This window comes from Pholis gunnellus (assembly GCF_910591455.1).
Source record: "Pholis gunnellus genome assembly, chromosome: 15".
NCBI classification, from domain to species: domain Eukaryota; kingdom Metazoa; phylum Chordata; class Actinopteri; order Perciformes; family Pholidae; genus Pholis; species Pholis gunnellus.
The window spans coordinates 17,508,369-17,526,895 of NC_136542.1; the positions used below are offsets into that span (position 1 = coordinate 17,508,369).

The following is an 18,527-nucleotide window of genomic DNA, read 5'->3' on the forward strand; positions in this document are numbered from 1 at the left end:
GGATTCAAGCGTGTTTTTAAGGTATGCAAGTTCAGATGGAAAATTGCACCCAAAATTAAAGCAACTACATTCAGGTCATTTTCAAATCAAAAATTTCAAGTTGAGTCCAAAAAAAGATCTGGTTGCTCAAATTGGACTGGGAAATGTAGGTTGAAGAAGTAAGACTTTTATCCTAATTCAACTCTGTCTGGAAACCAGACATTCAAATGAAAGCAAGAAATCCAAACCACATGACTTGAGATAGACGGTTATCAAGTTATGCTATTTATTCAGCAATATTTAAATGCCAAGTTAAGATAGGAGTTCATTTTCACAACTCAGTCCGCTGCATTTAAAATTCAGTTGCTCCTGTGCAAACCAAACACAAAGACCTGGGTAGAACTTCTAGCTCTTTGTCTTTCACGAGATGTGTTCCACTGATAAGGATTTTTAAACAATATGCTTTGCAGTATTGTTTCTTTTGTATTGATTTTTTTTTTTTTTTAATGCTGTTTTTTAATGCTGGTTTCAATTGGTGATGTTATTTATTTGTTCCTATTTATTTGGAAACTACCTATGCCACCGCCGGCATTGGTGCCTTACTGTTTTTCACTCGGCAACCTTGTGTCACAGTGTCTTAATGTACTTCTACTTGTACTTTTCTTCTGTACTTCAGGCTGGGTTTGATTTGTAAAATATCTTACAAGTTGATTTATGATAGAGAGAATTTATATGTGATATTATTGTTTAAAGAAAACAAAAACAAAAACCACTTGTGTGGGAGCAGTTTGTTCTCCATCTCATCTCACCCATTCACCCTAAAGCAACTACACTCGTGTTCATATGAGCAAACATCTGCTTTGTACTCTTTAGTTTTCTTTTCATGCCGTAAGGTTGAGCAGCTCAGCCCTAAAACTGTTATCTTTACAAAACGTCCCCATCGCCACTAAACAACCAACAGGTGGAGCAAGTATTGCATTTTGCTGCTCATTTGGCAGTGTTTTGCAAATTTGACCTTCACTCATTTTATACAAACTTTGAATTTTCTCTTGTCTGAAAGCAGATTGCCTTCAGCTCTTATGTGGAGAGGTCGACTTGTACGATGTCGTCTCATTTGAAAACATTTTTTTTTGTTTGCTCTAATGGTGGAAGTGGCTGGTGAAACCTAAAGAAATATTCAAGGCAAAACAATTTTCTTTTGAAGAAAATGGTTTTGGAAAAATGTGCGATACCAAAGAAATTATGACAATGGCAGTATACAAACATATGTTTGTTATCTGGTGGATATTCATTATATCCATTACACCTTCTTTATTTGAGTACAAATTAGATCATGTTGTTTGTTTTCTTAAAAATAATAAATCAAAATCAAAAGGCGTGACAACAGGGAACACTTGGGAGCAGTGTTTCCTCTCAGCTGATCATTTTGTGAGCTACATTTTAATCACACAGACAGACAATTTATTTCATGCCATAGGTTTTTGTTCCACTCTGCAGAGACTCTGCTGTGATGTAGGTCTGAGTGAATTGACGCCCCTGCTTTGTGTGATCCTGCCACAAACCTTAATCTTTCAGTGGTAGTTGTAACTATAAAGCAAAGGTAAAAAAAGAGAGAAAAAAGAGCAAGATCAGAGATACTGTTTTTACAATTGAGTGTGTTCTCCAGCACATTCCACAGCTGAACACAGAACAAAGGGCCCAGGGGGAGAAATGCTGGAAAATAAGATTCAGTGGCTGCAGCTGAATCAAAGGGGAAATGCATGACAGATGAGAGGGGCTCGCTCCCTCCCCTCTTTTTGTCGGTCACATCCCTGCAGAGCAGATCTCCAACACACAACTCATCTAAAAAAAAAAGTGTTAGATTGCCTTCAGGTCCTCACGGAATTATGACAACTACGGATTCCGTTCACACGCTCAAACACATTGGTATTAATGTGACATCCAGGAGATGTAAGGACACAATAATGAACTAATCATAATAATAATAATGGAAAGACCTATTGAAATTAGTCGATTGGGAAAGCAATCTGCGACAATTTCCGAATGGAGTTGCAATGAGTAAGTCACCGACTATTCAGTTCAAACTTGAGGGCCAAGAAGGAAGAGGGCGAAATTCCGAGCCGTACCTGAACCCTCCAGCAGTAGTTGGCTGGAAGGGATGAAGCTGCGTCGCCTGGTGTTGTTTTCTCCGCCACATATTCATGTGAGCTGTCGAGCGAGCCGTAACGACGTGAGCTACGCTGAGCGTTCTGCATGAGAAACCACCCTGAACGGACTACAGCAGCACCGACACAACACGAGCCCAGCTTCTTTATTCCCTCAAAGGAAGAGAAAAACATCAGCTGTCCACGTTCGCTAGTGAAGAAAGCGCGCGTGGGATGGGGGGTGGGGGGGGGAGATGCTTCGCGCGGGCATAGTGAGAGAAACGCGCGCGCTTAATGATAAGTATTTAGACAACTAGCTAATGAACCAGTAATTACATAAGTGGTAGTTAAACGCAGTCCGCGTGGTTCGCGTGTCTGCTCGTTGGCTACAATTAGAGCAACGCGGTGCCAACAGAGGACATGGTAGTATTTATTCACTAGGACTTTGTTTTTCATCAAACGCACCTTTTGGATTTCTGTCACAAAGCAAGTGTGGAGCCGAGGACGAGGTCCGAACAATTCAAGACAGGTAAGCTAACGATCTCCGAGCTAAATGCGTCCTACTGTTTAGTCCGGTGAGTATCCGGTTCAATGGCGTTAGCACTGAAGGGTAAAAGTATGTCATTTCATTCTCCCCACCACAAGTTATTCCCTCCGCGCGCTCTCTCTCAGGCAAGGCTCGCTATGTCCGTTTAATTGTAGCCTGTGTGTCTTTGTGGCTATAACATCATCATTTAGGAAAACCATCCGGACTACATTTTGCCCAGTGAACGTCCTTTGAGGTTTTTTACACTGAGAGTTAAAAAACAACTTCATGTCAAGTTAAGGTTATTTTTGGAGGGGGGAAAAAAATGCATACACAATCATTTTCAGTGTTATTCTGTTTAGTTTGTAAGTACAATTTAAGCAAAGCGAACAATGGCTATTAAGTACAGAACAAAATCTATCTTCATTTAAACATTTTGTTTCGGATTGTGTTGATCGGGCAACATTGCTTCAGTCAATGCACAGTGGTTAATCTACCTAATGTGTTCACTGAACTGTAGCTCTCTAATAAACAGCTGTAGTAGAGTAATTAGTTGGGATTCTGCAGGATGAATGAGAACCTGTCGATAGCTCACTAGTGTGACAGAGACTCTGGTCCAACACATTATGCAGGCTGACATAAGCAGCCACCCTCCTGGCATCCATCCAGCCTCACTTCATTATTATGTTGAGGGGGAACCGCTCTTGGCTGGTTGTCTGTATTGCCGCCACCGCCTCCAAGAAAAGAAGCGGGTTTAGACTGATTTAGCTGAATTCTGAGCTCCTGTTGTAATTCTCTCCTCGGTGTCATTGCTGTGCTGTCTTCAGACTTAGTGTCACGAGCATTGACTCACTCAGAGTGGACCATTAACAAGCCCCGGAGAGGATTAGGAACATTTAAACATGGCAAGTTTTAAGGGCGAAAAATATCCCCCCCCCCCCCCTTCTTTTTCCCCCTTTCTTTATTTACGTGTTTTGGTTTTAAAGAAAGGGCTTCAAGCGCAGTGGGCTGGATGCGCTTCACCTCCACTCGCCGCCAACAACATCCGGAGTCACTTGCCAGGAATTCCACCTTTTTGCTATTTGTTTTCGCTCGGAGGGGAAAAAGTGTGTTCTGCAGGAATATATAGTGAGGCACGCAACAGGGAGGAACATCCAGCTCAGATTAAACCAACAGACCAGAGCCAGAGGGGCTGGAACAAGAGGAAGCGCTCCCGCTCTTTGCAGCACGGTGGATAGGTTCCTGGCATCGAGCGGATGCCAGATTCCTTCCCTTTGCCGCCTGCCAAATCCCTCCACCCCATCGTCTTTATCAAAAGCCCTCGCTGCGATTCCCCACTCTTCCAGCTCTGTCGTGGCGCTATCAATCATATCTCGCTCTCAGCAGACTCTTCTGCTCATTAAGGATGTGAACCTGTAGGTAGCCCGCAGCCCACTTAGCCATTCATTTCTCTCAGCGGGGCGCACAAGACTCACATCTGGAGCAACATTTTAAAAACATGGCTCGTAGGAGACGTGTACGCCGAAGGAGATTCAATCCATTATGAAGGCTACCCTTCGTGGTGCCAAGCACAGAATAATTAGCCCTTGAAGTGTGCCGTTTATCCACGGATCCGTAATGGTTTTTCCATTTGCCAATGAGGCAGAAGAAGCAGGTGCAGTAGATATGACAGTGCAATGGCAAGTTTGGATTGCCACTGAAAGAGAAAAATAATCTCATGGCATGTCGTTGGTGATGATAGTTGGTAAGAAATAGGCGGGCTTCACATCTCATTCCCTTTGTCCTTCTCCGCTCTGTTGTGGTTAAAAGGTCTCAGCCAATACAAGTTGAGCTGCGTGTGTGTGTGTTTGTGTGTGTGTGTGTGAGTGTGAGTGTGAGTGTGAGGACCGCAGGGTGTAGCCCCAGACTTCTTTTTTTTTTCCCTCAGGCACCGCTTCCCCATCATGAATACGTCTTTGTGCTCCAGCAAAGACACACAACTAACTAAGGTGGACAACTTGAGAGGAAAGGAGAACACACATTTGTTTCTGCACAAGTGCAAAAAAAAAAAACATAGGAAGGTGAGACGAGACGTTTATTTATAGCGGAGACCTTGTGACTTCACCTCCACCGAGAAAGCTTAATTTACAACCTGAGATCCTACACCTTTAAAATCCTCTCGTTACTCCAAATACAACGCGCTCTGTTTCATTCCCCTCAACGGATTCCCGTCTTCAGTGTGTCTGTAATGAATTTAGACCTGCACGAGAACCCGAATTTATTCAGACGAGACAGAATTAATGCAACGTGTAGAAAAATGCTGATTCAAAATGCCTCACATTCCCGAACGTAGAAGTTTTCACTTATCGTACGTGTTTGTGGCGGATCTCTGAACCCTTTCATTAGCTTCAAAAACAACCTTCAACTTCATACTCTAATGTAAAAGAAATAGCTCAAGAAATCCCTTCCAACAGTTTACATTACACAGTAATGTTACAAAGGAGGTTTTTATTTTTTAATAAATGCATTCTGATGCCCTCGTCTTGCCTCTAATGTGCTGCATCCACCTCTGGCAGAGCCCTGTCCCGTTAGCCCTCACAGCCACAACAAGCCGTCCCCACATTGTTGGTAATGTGGCCCCCGTACAGCCGCCCTGCCACAACACATGTGTCACCGCTCAGCAAGAAGAGTGCCGGGCGAAAACCCCCCCCGGGGGGCCCCGAGCCCAGCTTAGTCACGCCACCGCGGCCAAGACGGCCCTCAACTAAACTGCGAGCTGCTCTGATGACTCCTGACAGGCTGCAAGCTGGCAGGAACACAATCTAAAGATGCAACCAAAAGGAAAATAGCAACATAACGCAGCAGGAGGATGAAAGGGCAAGAGGAGGACGCCTCTTGATCGGCTGTTGTTTTTGTCCAACATCAGAGTAACCTTGACAAGTCTGGACAAACCTCACTTCTGATAATACGACAGCTAGGACTCCGTGTTAATACACGTTTGTTAAAAGGTTATTTGTGTGTTTTGTAGTGCAGTTTTGTATCCGTCCCTTTCGCTACCTGAGCTTCACATACGTTCAAACTGCTGTGGACAGATGGTTCTATATTGACAAGGATTAGTCATTTTCATCATCAAATATATGCTCTTAAGTACCAATTCTAACTCTAAGTAAATCACTGATCCGTTTCGTGGCCGAGCCCCATTTCTGACTGACTCATCCAAACTGTCCAGACTTGCAGCGTTGTTGACGTCACAATTTAAAAGTTGCTCTCGTGCATTTCTTCTCACACGAGGCGTAATCTAAACCAGGGTTTTTCTTGTTTTATAAGGCAAATAAAACGACTACGATTACATGTTTTAGTTTCTCTAATGCTTCACAAATGTCTGCATACAAGGATCTAATGTCCCACATGAATATGTAAAAGGAGGAAACCTTTACGTCAAAGCATTGATCCTGTAGTTAATAACAAAGAAGGAGGCCGTCGGTGCGTAAAAGCATGGATTTGTGTGTGTTTGCATCAATTTTTTATTTCTTTTGAAAATGCCTCTGCGAAGCATCTTTAGGCTTCTCCGTCTAATGTGCCCAGCGTGACTGTTCTCCGTGTTTCCGTGGTCCACTCTACTAGCGGGGGGGCTAATTGCTTGCTATCTGAGTGTCTCACTTTTGATTCATGGCGTACAATGCTTTGTTGTTGCTGCTCTTAAGGAGAACTTGATTTAATGACACTTATTATCTATTCTCTATCTGTTCTCCCTCGCCGTGTGCTTCACCCTCGTATGCCGGCACTTACACACTCTCCACCCCCACGCCAACTGGCATATTGATGGGATGTAGCGTCTCCACATTGAGAAGAAGTGGGCTGCGTCTTGGCTCACACTTCAGTTACAGTACGATGATCAACGTCAGATGATTCTCTGTCATCCACTTCAGTTGTCTTTAGCCCGCTTGGCAGTTTTTACCGAATGTGAATTACCTAATGTTAGTCAATAAATGCTCTTAACTTTCCTTATTTAAAAAAAAAAATTAAACTACCATGGACATACTGTCTGTGCATGCTGCAGCGTAGGAGGGTTGGTGTGATGCACACTACTGCCAACTGTGGGGCATTAATGCATATTGAGAGTTTTTGGCTGTAAAGCATCGCTAAAGTTAGCAACGCACCAGTGAAAGATAATGTAAACAATCCAGATTTTAAAAAGGCAATTGAGGTAGGAAATGCAGTGACAGTTCTTTTTAAAGTCATAACAATGTGTTTTGGTGTTTAAAGTAATGTAAGGAACTGTTAGAGACAGACTCAATGTAATACTGATGCCTCGTTATGACCGCCATAAGTGAACGAGGCCATCAGCAAGAAGATTGCCTATTTCTATAAAGTCAAATCGGGTGAAATCATGCAGTTTCACCACAAACTCGTTCAGATCCATAGACAGAAAATGTCTCATCATAAAGTAACTGTTAAATGCAGCCCTAAGTACACTGTGGATTAGCCCCCAGGTTTCTTACTGAATACTTTGTGTGGCCAACTGGGATTCTTACAAACTACAAAGGTGTTTTGTGTGCTACTTTTCTTATGCAATTGCACCTACGTTAGTTGCATTATACTGATCATTATATGTGTTTGCGGTCCCTGAGGGTGGATGTAATACCACAGAGAAGAGAGAGATTTACGTGGCCAAGCATCAAAGTGATGCCGGTGACCAGGTAGCACCATAAAGATACAACACACTCCACATGTGACAGGTTTCAGTGGCCCTCTTGTCCCTGTCGAGTCACATCACCGCTCAGTCGCTGTGTGAGTGTGTGTGTGTGAAAGGCAGCAGGCGTCAAGCTGAAAGAGGTATGCATAGGGAGCAGGGAAGGCACTGCCACAAGTCTGGTTTTCTCTCTTCCAGCGAGACTCAAAGTGCTCTGCCGTGAGCGCACAGAGCTCCGAGGAAGCCTGCTGTTGAAGCTCCTGTCAAGGCAGCTCTTTCAGGGCTACGCCCACTTATCTCCTCAGTGTGGAGATGTATTGCCTCGATTTGGTCCACCACGCAAACTGTCACTGTACGCGCACAGACACACACACACACACCTGTCTATATCTGTGCAGCGATGAGTACTGACATGCACAAAAGGCTGTCACTTTCAAGAGCTGACATTGTCAAGAGTGACTTAGAAAAAGGATTTGTCTCACTTTGTGCATGTGCACAAGGTTGCTGTCGACGCCCTCCCCCGGTGCTCCACCCACACGGGATAAATGTCAGTCCACTTTTCTGCCGGTGTCTCCACCTTCATGTGGGCCGTTTCATATTAACGGCCTCCCCCCAATAATAGTGAGCTGTGCGTCATCGCCTAGGCACGCGGTTCCACAAACACCACGGTTATGCATTAAAGTTGATGCACGTAGGAAGTCTCTTATAGGATCAGAGAACCTCTTCAGAAGTTCAGAGGAGCTGTAAAGATGGATGCCATTAGTGTTGTGGGTTCCTTTTGTTCAGTGAATCGCATACAAATATTCTGAGCTGTTGATTTTTTTCTATTTAGTCTTTTAGATAGAAAATACTTTAATTAGGACTTGATAGTTAATCACACATAATCACAGTTAGTCCTATTGTATATATCATTATTCGACCGTGTCTATTTTTAATCACGTAATTTGTCAATCTGAACGTTTTGCCCGGCGTTCGTCCTCTTCCTTTACTACACAAACCGGTAACAGCCTAACCGAGAGAAACGTTAAGACGGAGAATCGGGCAGCAGACGGTCTCATTGTCCGTCTTCGGAGAAAAGGAGCAGAGTGTCAGAGAGTGAATGGCTCCACACGAGTAAGGAAATTACAATTCAAGTCATTTCACAATGTTCTGGTTTAAACCAGATGACAGGGAGGCCACATATTCTTACAAGCTGCTGCTAATTTTACTGCAACACAAAAGAGAAAAAGTAATAAAAGGATTTCGCCAAGAGACACATAATTGTGATTACTGCAATTATGGTGATCGCAGCTTAGCAATACAGATGTTTTATAATAAGTGTGCCGCCCTAGTCCTTGGACTGTAGACATGCATGCATGTTCAATGTGGGTACATGCATGTGCACCATGCTAGTGTTTATTTAAGTTGTGCTCCCGGTACACTGGGTGTGTCCTCGTGTCATTTGTGGTAATGCAATACGGCAGAACAAAATCCAACCAACCCGTCCACCGCAGAATTCCCTGTTCCAGAAAATGCGTCTACCTGATTCTGTGCCGTTCAGTCATGACACATCGCATGCTCGTGTGTGCTGTGAAGACCCTATCAGGCAATGTTGGATCTGTTTGATGCAGAAAACCACAACCTTTTCACTGCTATCTGTCCCCCCCCCCCCCCCCCGAGGCACGGAAACACTTAGTAAAAACCTGGCACTTAAAACACTGAACACACACACACACACACACAGAGCGATACAGCATACACTCTGTCAAACACATGCTGGATCGATTAGCATTTTTGAGGCCACAGAGAAAAGAGAGAGAGAGCACAAAGTTTATTAGAGGCATGTTCTATACTCCCCCAGAATCATTGTACAAATCTTCCCCCATTTTTGGCTTAAATATCCAGTTTTTTATGTTTTTATAAACGTGGGCTGAGTGAAGTCATTTCAAACTAAACACTCCCAAAAAGCCACAAATGACGTACTCACGACAATGAGTACGTAAACTAACAGCTCCCCTATACAGCCCTACACTGTTTACTGTCAGGATTGGTTTTCTACACAGGTGATGGTTTGCAGATTTTTCTACTTTCCTTGATTCCCTGTAACCTGAGACCGCACCACTTTCATCTTAAATAAAAGTGTGCGGATATTGTGACGCAATTTTGGCCACAAAAGGTGAAAACGAGGAGGTGCTGGTGGGGATACAGGCCTCACGTCGAAGTATCCCACGCCATGTGAAAAGAATAGACCGTCGTTTGTTTGTACGTTTAAATGTAAAAAGAATAATGTCAACCGAAGTATCGTTATGGGATTTTCTTTTTTTAAACTCCCCAATATCTAAATCTGTATGGATCGGGGTATACTTGCAGTTTATAATGAAGTTCACATAGCAGGTCCCCAATGTCAGACAGAAGTACACAAAAGCCGGCATCTCCTTTCTAGGTGGTGGCTTACATTCTTGTGGTCTGAAATGACAGCTGTCATTGGCCGATCTCATCAGCTGCAGCTCACACATTCAGCCGACGTTAGCGGCGCCATGAGTCGGTACACAGCGCAGTCTACAGACGCCTTTCCAATGCCTCCAGCTGACTTGTTTAAAAACAGGACTCTTTTTAAAAGTGCACTCGATGACACGCTAAAGACTGACACAGACTAACGCTAACCTGCTCAAGCTGACACGTGTGATTTTCATAACCCAGGGTTTAGGCATCTACCACTGTCCTTTTAGTTTAGGGAGAGTCAAATGGAGCTCCTTTGAAGTTTGTATCCATCGTTGTTGCTCAGAGCTCGTTCCTGTCCTGCGTTTCTCTCCAGAGAGGTCGCTCCTGCACACCTGCTCTCTTTACATTTCCTGTTCAAGCAGAATGGAGTTGTGTGAGAGCGGCTGATGCTCCTCTGGGGATTGTTATTACTTCAACATCACCAGCATTTCATAGAAAATCTACAATCGAGAGCCGTTCAGAGTATTTAATGTTGAGTTAAAAGTTGTCAAAGACATTGGTTATTGTTAGACTGTGAAAGTCAAAAATAGATAAATGAACACCTACTATATATATATATATATACATATACATATACATGTGTGTGTAAACATCCAGAAGCTGACAGTAGTGGTGTGGTTCTGGAGCTCCCCAGTTGACTGTTGTAGCCTTAGTTGACTTTCCTTCTAAAATATTTCAGGACACAGCAAGCTGTGTGTGTGCGTGTGCGTGTCTCAGCGCTGGAGGGAGGGAGGGAGTCAATCACAGCAGCAGAAATCATCCCTGCAAGCGATCTGTCTCCACTCATGACAGGGCTCCTAAGGCACTTATCTTTCCTTCCTTGACTCATTCCATCCATCCCTCAGCCCTCCCTCTATCTCCATCCTCTCTCTTCCTATTCTCCATCACTCTCCGTCTCCCCCTCCCACGGTTTGGCTCGTGCCCTGGCACCGCAATTAACTGCTCATCATCAAAGGGTGTAATGGAAAAGAAAGCGAGATAGCGAGTCAGACGGAGGAAGGGAAGCTGTGAGAGAGGGAGGATAGGAAGGATGAAGCCAGAGGAGAATGAACAGAGGTGAAGCAGTGTTTCACACACACACACACACAAACACGTCTACACGCGCAGGTCCCCCCCCCCCCCCCCCCCCCCCCTCAAATACACACTGTTACACACAATCACGCACACGCAGCCTAAACTCGCTCTCAATCACACTCGCGTTCCTGCAAGACGCAGACAGAAACAGAGAGAGGGAGAAAAAGAGAGGTACGATATCCCCCCGGGAGATTATTCTCTCCTCGTTCCATGTTTTTACTTCTCAACCCTCCATTTCTCCCTTTTCCTCTTTCACAGACGCACACGCACTTGTTCACACTCTCCCCTCCTCCTCCTCCTCCTCCTCCCGCTTGTCTTTGAAGAACAAGAAGTATTGCTGTACATGTAGGGAAGCTGCTCTGTCGGTTTTCTCATTGTGTTTTTTTTTTTTTTTCCAGCCCCTGATTCAGAGAGCTGTCGACTGTGACCGCTGTTGAAAGCATGTCAGCGAGAAAGAGAGGAAAAGAGAGATTGAGAGTAGAGGGATGAAAGAAGGAGGGGGGGGGCGGGTCCCTAAAGAGGGCAGAGGGAGTGATGGCATGCTTGTTTCTTTGTGCCCGAGCAAACGTAGCAACAGCGGCAGTGAGGGGAGGTGATGGAGATGAAAATGGCGAAGGGTAAAACAGCAGCTCGGGGGGGGGGGGGGGGGGGGGGGGTGGGGGGGGGGGAATGAGAAGGGCTAAAGCTGCTAATTAACAATGGCACAGGCGCTCAGTAACAGTGACATAATTGGCCCTAGTTGGTGGTCTACTTGGTGGGGGTGGGGGGGGGAGGCCTCAGCAGAGGAATGTAGCTCACATCATGTGGTTTGACTCTGACAACGCGTTATAAAATGTGCATAATCCATAATGTGACACGATGGATTTACGGGAACTGGAATAGCTGAGTTGTCGGCTCCAGCGGTCAGAGAGAAAGAAGCTAACGTCTTGCGGCTGCGTTAACATCACAAGATGTGTCGCTGAGTTGTTGGAAGGAAAACTGTAATTTGTAACGCGACAGGCCTGAAGCAGATGTAGACAATCATGTGTCTCCTCTGAAGTCACCAGCTGCTTCTTTTCACCCGCCATAGGTTGATGATCAGACCCCCCCCCCCACTGTTCCCCCCCCCCCCCCCCCCCCCCCCCCCCCCCACACACACACACACACACACACACACACACACACACACACACACACATAGACACAATCCAGTAGCAGTCACTGATGCAGCATTAAGTATGTGATCCATCACCAGCGTCCCACCTGCACACACTGTCAATCGGCAATGTCAAAATGTTAATTGTCATACACGTTGTGTTGAGAGGTGATGTGAGTCGCAAACATACAACCGTGTAAAAGATGAACAAATTGACACTTGAGCTAATTATTTTTGGGGGTATATGACAACAACAAAAAAAAACGTGCAAAACTAATGACATCACCATGAACTTCAGCTGTACTTTGTGTTTATTCCTAATGACCTATTGTTAACATGCCAGAGTACTGAATTCGATTGTGATGACGGCAAACATTACCCGCTGAACATCAGCATCACAGCATGCTACAGTTAGCATTTAGCTCAAAGCATAGCTGTGCCTCATAGATTCACCTACACAGCCGTAGCCCATTAGTCTTGTTTATTTTAAAACCCTCCAATGACCTGCATGCATCTGCATCTTCATAGCCCCCCCCCCCCCTTTTGAGAAATCCATCTAGCTGGCTACATGCACATCATATTGTCAAAACTCAAACACAGCGGTGATCAGGTGACTTGTGAGTACTCTGTGGCCGTGAGGTTGCTTCTCATTGCTGCAGACAAAGTGGCAATTCAGACGAGGGCTCTTGTGCATATACGACGGAGCGTAACGTTTACTGATGGATCGGTGCGGCAGGGACACAAACATTGCACTGCACTGCTGGAGTTGATATTAAAGCATGCTCGCCGAACCCGTAAAAGAATATGAAAGGTGATGCTGCTCTATGTAATCCGTTACTCCCTGGGGCTGGCTGGCTAGATAGGTGTGGTAGGAGCGGCGTCGCCTACGGCGGTGTTTTCGGGCTTTAGGTGTGTCTGATTAGTCGGGTTAAAAGCAAACCGTAGAAAAGCAGCACACAGAAATAAAACCGTTCACCCGAGCAAAGGAGGGGAGCTCATTGAAGCGGACATTTTAATCAGCTACCCAACGGGTGAGTCTGAGATGGTGGCGTGTCAAGCTGGGTTGTGGGCAATGATATCTGTTGATGTGGGCAGGTAGGGGAGGGAGGCGGTCCAGCCGCTGATGCCTGAAACAGCTGGCTCTGCATTCTGCATGAAGGGGGAGGAATCGACAGCAAACCAAATGACAGCCGTTCACCGTGATCAAAGGAGCGATAGAGTTTCTCTCCTCGGATTCAAAGAATCACAACAGACTGTGACTCTCGGTGTCTTCACAGTAGGGCTCTGTGTTCGGTGTGAACAGAAGCCTCGTCCAGTCGCTGGCGAGTATTGTGCCCTCCTCGTGTTTCTTCTGCGTCACTTTAATCCAAACATGAGGTGATACGGCTTCATATTACCGTTTTGGATTATTTGGAAACTGGCAAAAAAATCCGCTGGAATTCAAATCAAATACGCACCGTCAGTATTGGATACCTTATGTCAAGTTGTTTGCCTTGCGTGCTGGACCTGTTTGCTCCGTGCACATCTCCTTTTGCTCTCCGGATCAACACGCCGTCGACACAGCTTCGCGGCGCAGTTTTTGACGCGTGGGATCCGTTTCACCGAGCAAACCTCGTGTCTAAACACGTCGCTAACTCCTCCCCCACCGACTAATCAATAGGGAATTCATGGTGCGAGTGGGTGTCATCTCTCCATCTGGGTCCCACTTGTAACGGCACCACGCGTATCAGAGCTGCCAGCCATCTGCCAACTTTTCTGTTTTAGCGCTCACCATTATTATCGCTCAGATTTGTCACGCAGCTCGCACAGAAGCTGGTTATTCCTCCACGCAACACCGCCGCGTTTGCCAGCACCATAGACAAACATCTTGTTAACATTTATCACGTCGTTAGGAAAGCATATGCGGAATGCTTGTTAGATTTACGGACATAACGTGTGTCAATGAAGAGTTTGCTAATATTATTAGAATTGTACTGATTTCCACTTTGTGTGTTTTTTGGTTTTCTCCTTCCAGACCTGAATCAGAGAGAGAGATGACCCTAGTGTTGTCCATGAATCCTTTCCTGGACCCAGAGGGAGACCCTCTGCAGCGGCAGCCTATATGGGAGTCAGAGCGCTGCACTAAGACCTGCCTGTCCAACGCTGCGCCGCCATGCAGCTCTGTAGAGCAACTCTCACAAGGTACAGAGCCTAAACACAGTCGTCTGGTTCTTCATTCAGTCATTTATGTCCATTGGGTTTCATCAGATGTCTGATGTTTACCGATGTTTTTTGCACCACATCTGATCGTCCTCAGTTGTTCAGAGCTGGACATTAGACTCATTTGTCCAACCATCCATCAGTATTTGTGTGTTACAGTGTTCTAGATGCACTCCATCATTCACAATGTAGGGTTTGAGTGAAGTTAAGTACTGCGTTGAGCTTGCAGCAGATGGTGAGCTTGCTTGTCGGGGTGATTTAGGAGTTCATTTATTTACATTGCCAGTCAAACAGTTTGAGTATCAGCGGAGTTACCAAAGAAACTGGTTCTTCCAGAGAAGCCTGCTCGAAGGCTACTTCAGCTCCACGGTGACGTTTCTGGTTAGACAGAAACTCTGTGTTTTGTTTTTCAAAATGTATGCTTCTGCTTTTTTATTCGATTTTTTTGTATTAATACATTTTAAATTTGTTTAGTTTATTGTGCAGTTCAATTCTATATGAATGTTTTTGCTGCGTTTTCCACACATGATGTGATGTTCACATACAGTCTGCCCTTTGAAAACACTGACATGTTTGCTCTGTCTGCAGAAACCCCCTGCAGGCGAGTTCCCGACCATGTTTCAGTATCACGGATCGCATACTTCAAGAGGAAGTTCGTTGATGATGACGATGAGCCTCGATTCAGCTTCAGGACGTACTGCCAAACTGTAAGTATTCAGAGTACACAGAGTATCCTACAGGAAGTGCCCTTATTACAATGCTGCACTCTTTACTAACTGCACCAGACTGTACTGCTGTTAAAATACCTCTTATGGTCAAATTATAGGTAATGTATCTATTAGATGTTTATGTTATTATTAAATGACGTCATGCAAATCTAAACTGAATCCAATCAATAACTCCGTAACTATATTATTGTACAAAATCATTTGGAAGATGGTGCAAGTTGAGCTTTTACATATTACTCCTGCACAAGTCGTTTATAAAGTGGTGGTATAATGCCGTTGAATCTGGATCGCTGGTTTTGTAAACACAACTGTCCAGGCTGCATAGATCTAATGGGACCGTGTCCTTCAGGTTGCCCCGGTGTTGGAGGAGCGTGCCCACGTGCTGCGCCTCTCCCTGGAGAAGATGCGCTTCATCGACGACCCCGAGGCCTTCCTCCGGCGCTCCGTCCTCGTCAACAACCTCCTTCGGCGCCTGCGCGCTGAGATTATCCTCCAGAGCACGGACTGGTGCTTCCCACCCAACCCGGCCTTTACCACGGGCCCCTGCGTCCCGGCGCCCGGTGCTAACCCTGCTAGCCAGGCGCTCCACGGAGGAGTATCCACCCGGATCTGCTTATCGCCCCAAGCCGGGCCGCCCTTCCGTAAGCGCTTCCGAATGGTCCGCGGGGGACAGGGGGATCTACGCCCTGACTGTGCCCAGACGTGCTGCTGCATCTACGCGGCGGCGGCCGCTGCAGGACACTACCTCCACCTCCCGTTCTCCATGTATGACGCAGCGCTCTCAAACTGCCCGTCCACACCACACTCTTCCTCTTTTTTTCAACTAGCTAGCCATAGTAGGTTAGGGCTGACAGTGGCCATAGAAGAGCATGACGATGAGGATGAAGATGTTGAGGAGGAGGAGGAGGACGACGAGGACGAGGAAAATGAAGAGGAAGAAGAGAGGGAAGAGGAGGAGGAGGAGGAGGAGGAGGAGGAGGAGGATGAGGAAGAAGAGGAGGAGGAGGATAGAAGAGAAGCTGGGCCTTCCCTTGATGTTAAGGACAAGTCAAGCCAGAAAAGTAGGACTAGGAGCTTGCTGGGTCACGCACACACAAGGACAGAGGAGGACAACCTCGTGACAGACAGGGTAGGAGAGGAGGAGGAGGAGGGAGAACAGGAGGAGGGGGAGGAAGAGGAGGAGGAGGAGGAGGCAGGGCAGGATGCGAGACCTGGTCAGTTGGACTCTGATGCCATGCAGAGGGAGCTCCACAAGGTGAGCTTCTGGCACCGCAGGGCTCACAGACAATGATTGTCTTTACATTTTACGTCTGTTAGAATGAAACTGTAACGATGACGACAACTGTCATCAGTTGAAGAATATTTCTCCTCATAGCAGATGGAGGTGTGAGCTACCTACACTATAGTAATGCCAAGTCAGCTTTATTTGAAACTACATTCAACTCTATTGCTAATGTTCTTGTCGAATCATTTCTTTTTAAAAACACACAGACGGTTCTGGGCCACTGGAACATTTTCTTAAACAATGATGTAGGCTACGGTCACGTGGTGGGATCATACATCCCAAAAGTGAAGTGAAGGGTCTCCAAGACCGTTTTCAAGCCCCACAGCACAAATCTAAAAAGGTCTCCAGTGGGGCTTCTTATTGGTGCACCGGTCTCGTTTCAGGACCCTAAACAAGCCGATGAAATGAAGGGTCGTGTGTGTGCTTCTGTGCGTGTGTGTGTGTGTGTGTGTGTGTGTGTGTGTGTGTGTGTGTGCGCGTGTGTTTGCAAGATATGATGTAGCATTTTAAAAAACTTGATTTTAAGCGATTCTTTTTGTGTTCCTGTTGATTTGGACGCTGTCTCAGGCAATGGCGAGCTGACTTGTGCCGCAGTGGCGGCACCGCGTGTATTTTAAGAGACGGCAATCGTAAACATCGGAAAATACGAAATCACAAGTTCAAGTGCCTTAGTGTTTTTATGGATACATGTAAACTGTGTGTTAATGTAATTGTTCTTGTTACTAAGTATCTTGCATTCCAAGCGACTGCGTTGGACTAAAACGGGACACAGGCATGTAGTTAAATGCAGGGACTCTTTCAAATGACTAAGAAGGTTCAAAGCAAACTAAATTCCCCACACCCAGAACGTGTTTGTTTTACTTCAAAATGCATGTTTTCTAGCACTACCTGTCTTGACAAGTGCACACACTTAAAGCCAACTTTCAAAGCCAGTTGCTGAAGTCATAAAAAAGGCCGACGGCGCTCAAACGCTCCTTAACATTCGTTACTTTCAGTCAGAAAAGGCTTGCTGTGGTTCGGTCGGTCTGTCCGCTGACTGAAAGAAACCAATCGAGGAACGGATGCAATACAGAAGCAGTAATCGACAGATACGAGCCGTTCTGTCATGTCGGCATGATCAGTGGTTTCTTGTTTGTTGGTGTGTCTCCTTTTTGGCACCTCTGAAGATTAGGGTCCTCACGCTGATGACAAAACCCAAACCAAAGTTGTTTTCAAAATGTAAAGATATCAGTCGGTGTTTTTGTTCATTGTGTGACGTACCTTAAACCTGAGGTGCTAGCATCGGATGGTCTCAGTTGGTTCGTACGGTGGAATCATTCCCGCCTTGGCGCTTGTCCTATATTTTCTGTCCGGATGTATAAAACAACAGCTGTGCATCCCTTAAGACTGCTTTTGGTAACAGTGACACATCTACAACCAGACAAGTCGAGTACCAGCCTATTTCATTTCTCTAAGACCTAAATGATAATAAACCCAGTGACTATCAGTGGTAATTTTTTTGAAGATAAAAAAAAACAACTGACAAAGCAGTATTTGTTGAACATGTAACTGCAATGTCTGTTATTAAAAACAAAAGAGCAAGTCTGCTCCGATTTAATTCTGTGTGATGTTCTGTGAAAAGTGTAAAGATCAGTAAAAGAAATGTTGAAAAAAGAAAAATCTTGCATTCCTCCTTTTATTCCCTCGCATTCCAACAGTTCGTGTGTGTGTGTGTGTGTGTGTGTGTGTGTGTGTGTGTGTGTGTGTGTGTGTGTGTGTGTGTGTGTGTGTGTGTGTGTGTGTGTGTGCTCACTGCCTCGCTTCCCATCTGTCTGATGTTCAGTGGAGTGCAGTACCACAGCTTATTGCACTCGCCCAAATGTCTCTCAGGTGTCACCGTGCCGCTCTATTCTTGTTAATCTCTTTGACATTACGCTCGGAGCAGTCACCTCCACACTCCTCCCTGCACTCCCCGTCGTATCTATTGTCCCCGCAATACTCTCTTGTTTGAGCATGAAACACACCAACACACACTTCTACAGCCTAGAGATAAACCAGGGACAATTTACAAAGAATAAATGCACTTCCTCACTCACGATATCTTGTCATTATGACTGCAAAAGACCCTTTATGTTGGCGTGATGCTGTGTGTGCGTACACGGTGCATGCCGTCCTCTGGCATTACTGGGCTTTAAGTGACTTTGATCCAGTAATGGTGTTCACCCTAATTACCGGATTATTATTAATACTGTGCAGGTTTTGTATGACATTGCTCCACATTGCTTGGAAGCAGCTAAGCCATTGTTGTGAATACTGTACTGTGTG

The 18,527-nt window shown here is 45.5% G+C and overlaps 1 protein-coding gene across 1 annotated transcript; it reads left to right on the plus strand.

Annotated features, from left to right (window-relative positions):
- Window positions 1-2,174: 2,174 nt before the first annotated feature.
- On the plus strand, window positions 2,175-17,840 carry sertad4 (SERTA domain containing 4). The gene is made up of 4 exons (XM_079175247.1): window positions 2,175-2,652; window positions 14,026-14,192; window positions 14,799-14,917; window positions 15,288-17,840. The coding sequence occupies exons 2-4, from the start codon at window positions 14,045-14,047 to the stop codon at window positions 16,227-16,229; spliced, it is 1,209 nt and encodes a 402-aa protein (XP_079031373.1). The 5' UTR covers window positions 2,175-2,652; window positions 14,026-14,044; the 3' UTR covers window positions 16,230-17,840.
- Window positions 17,841-18,527: the final 687 nt, after the last annotated feature.

What these genes read in the sequence shown, in the direction of transcription:
- sertad4 (XM_079175247.1), top strand. Translation starts at nt 14,045, where the DNA reads ATGACCCTAGTGTTGTCCATGAATCCTTTCCTGGACCCAGAGGGAGAC. An exon ending in TGTAGAGCAACTCTCACAAG is followed by an intron (nt 14,193 to 14,798) that starts GTACAGAGCCTA and finishes CTCTGTCTGCAG; the next exon opens with AAACCCCCTGCAGGCGAGTT. An exon ending in TCAGGACGTACTGCCAAACT is followed by an intron (nt 14,918 to 15,287) that starts GTAAGTATTCAG and finishes CGTGTCCTTCAG; the next exon opens with GTTGCCCCGGTGTTGGAGGA.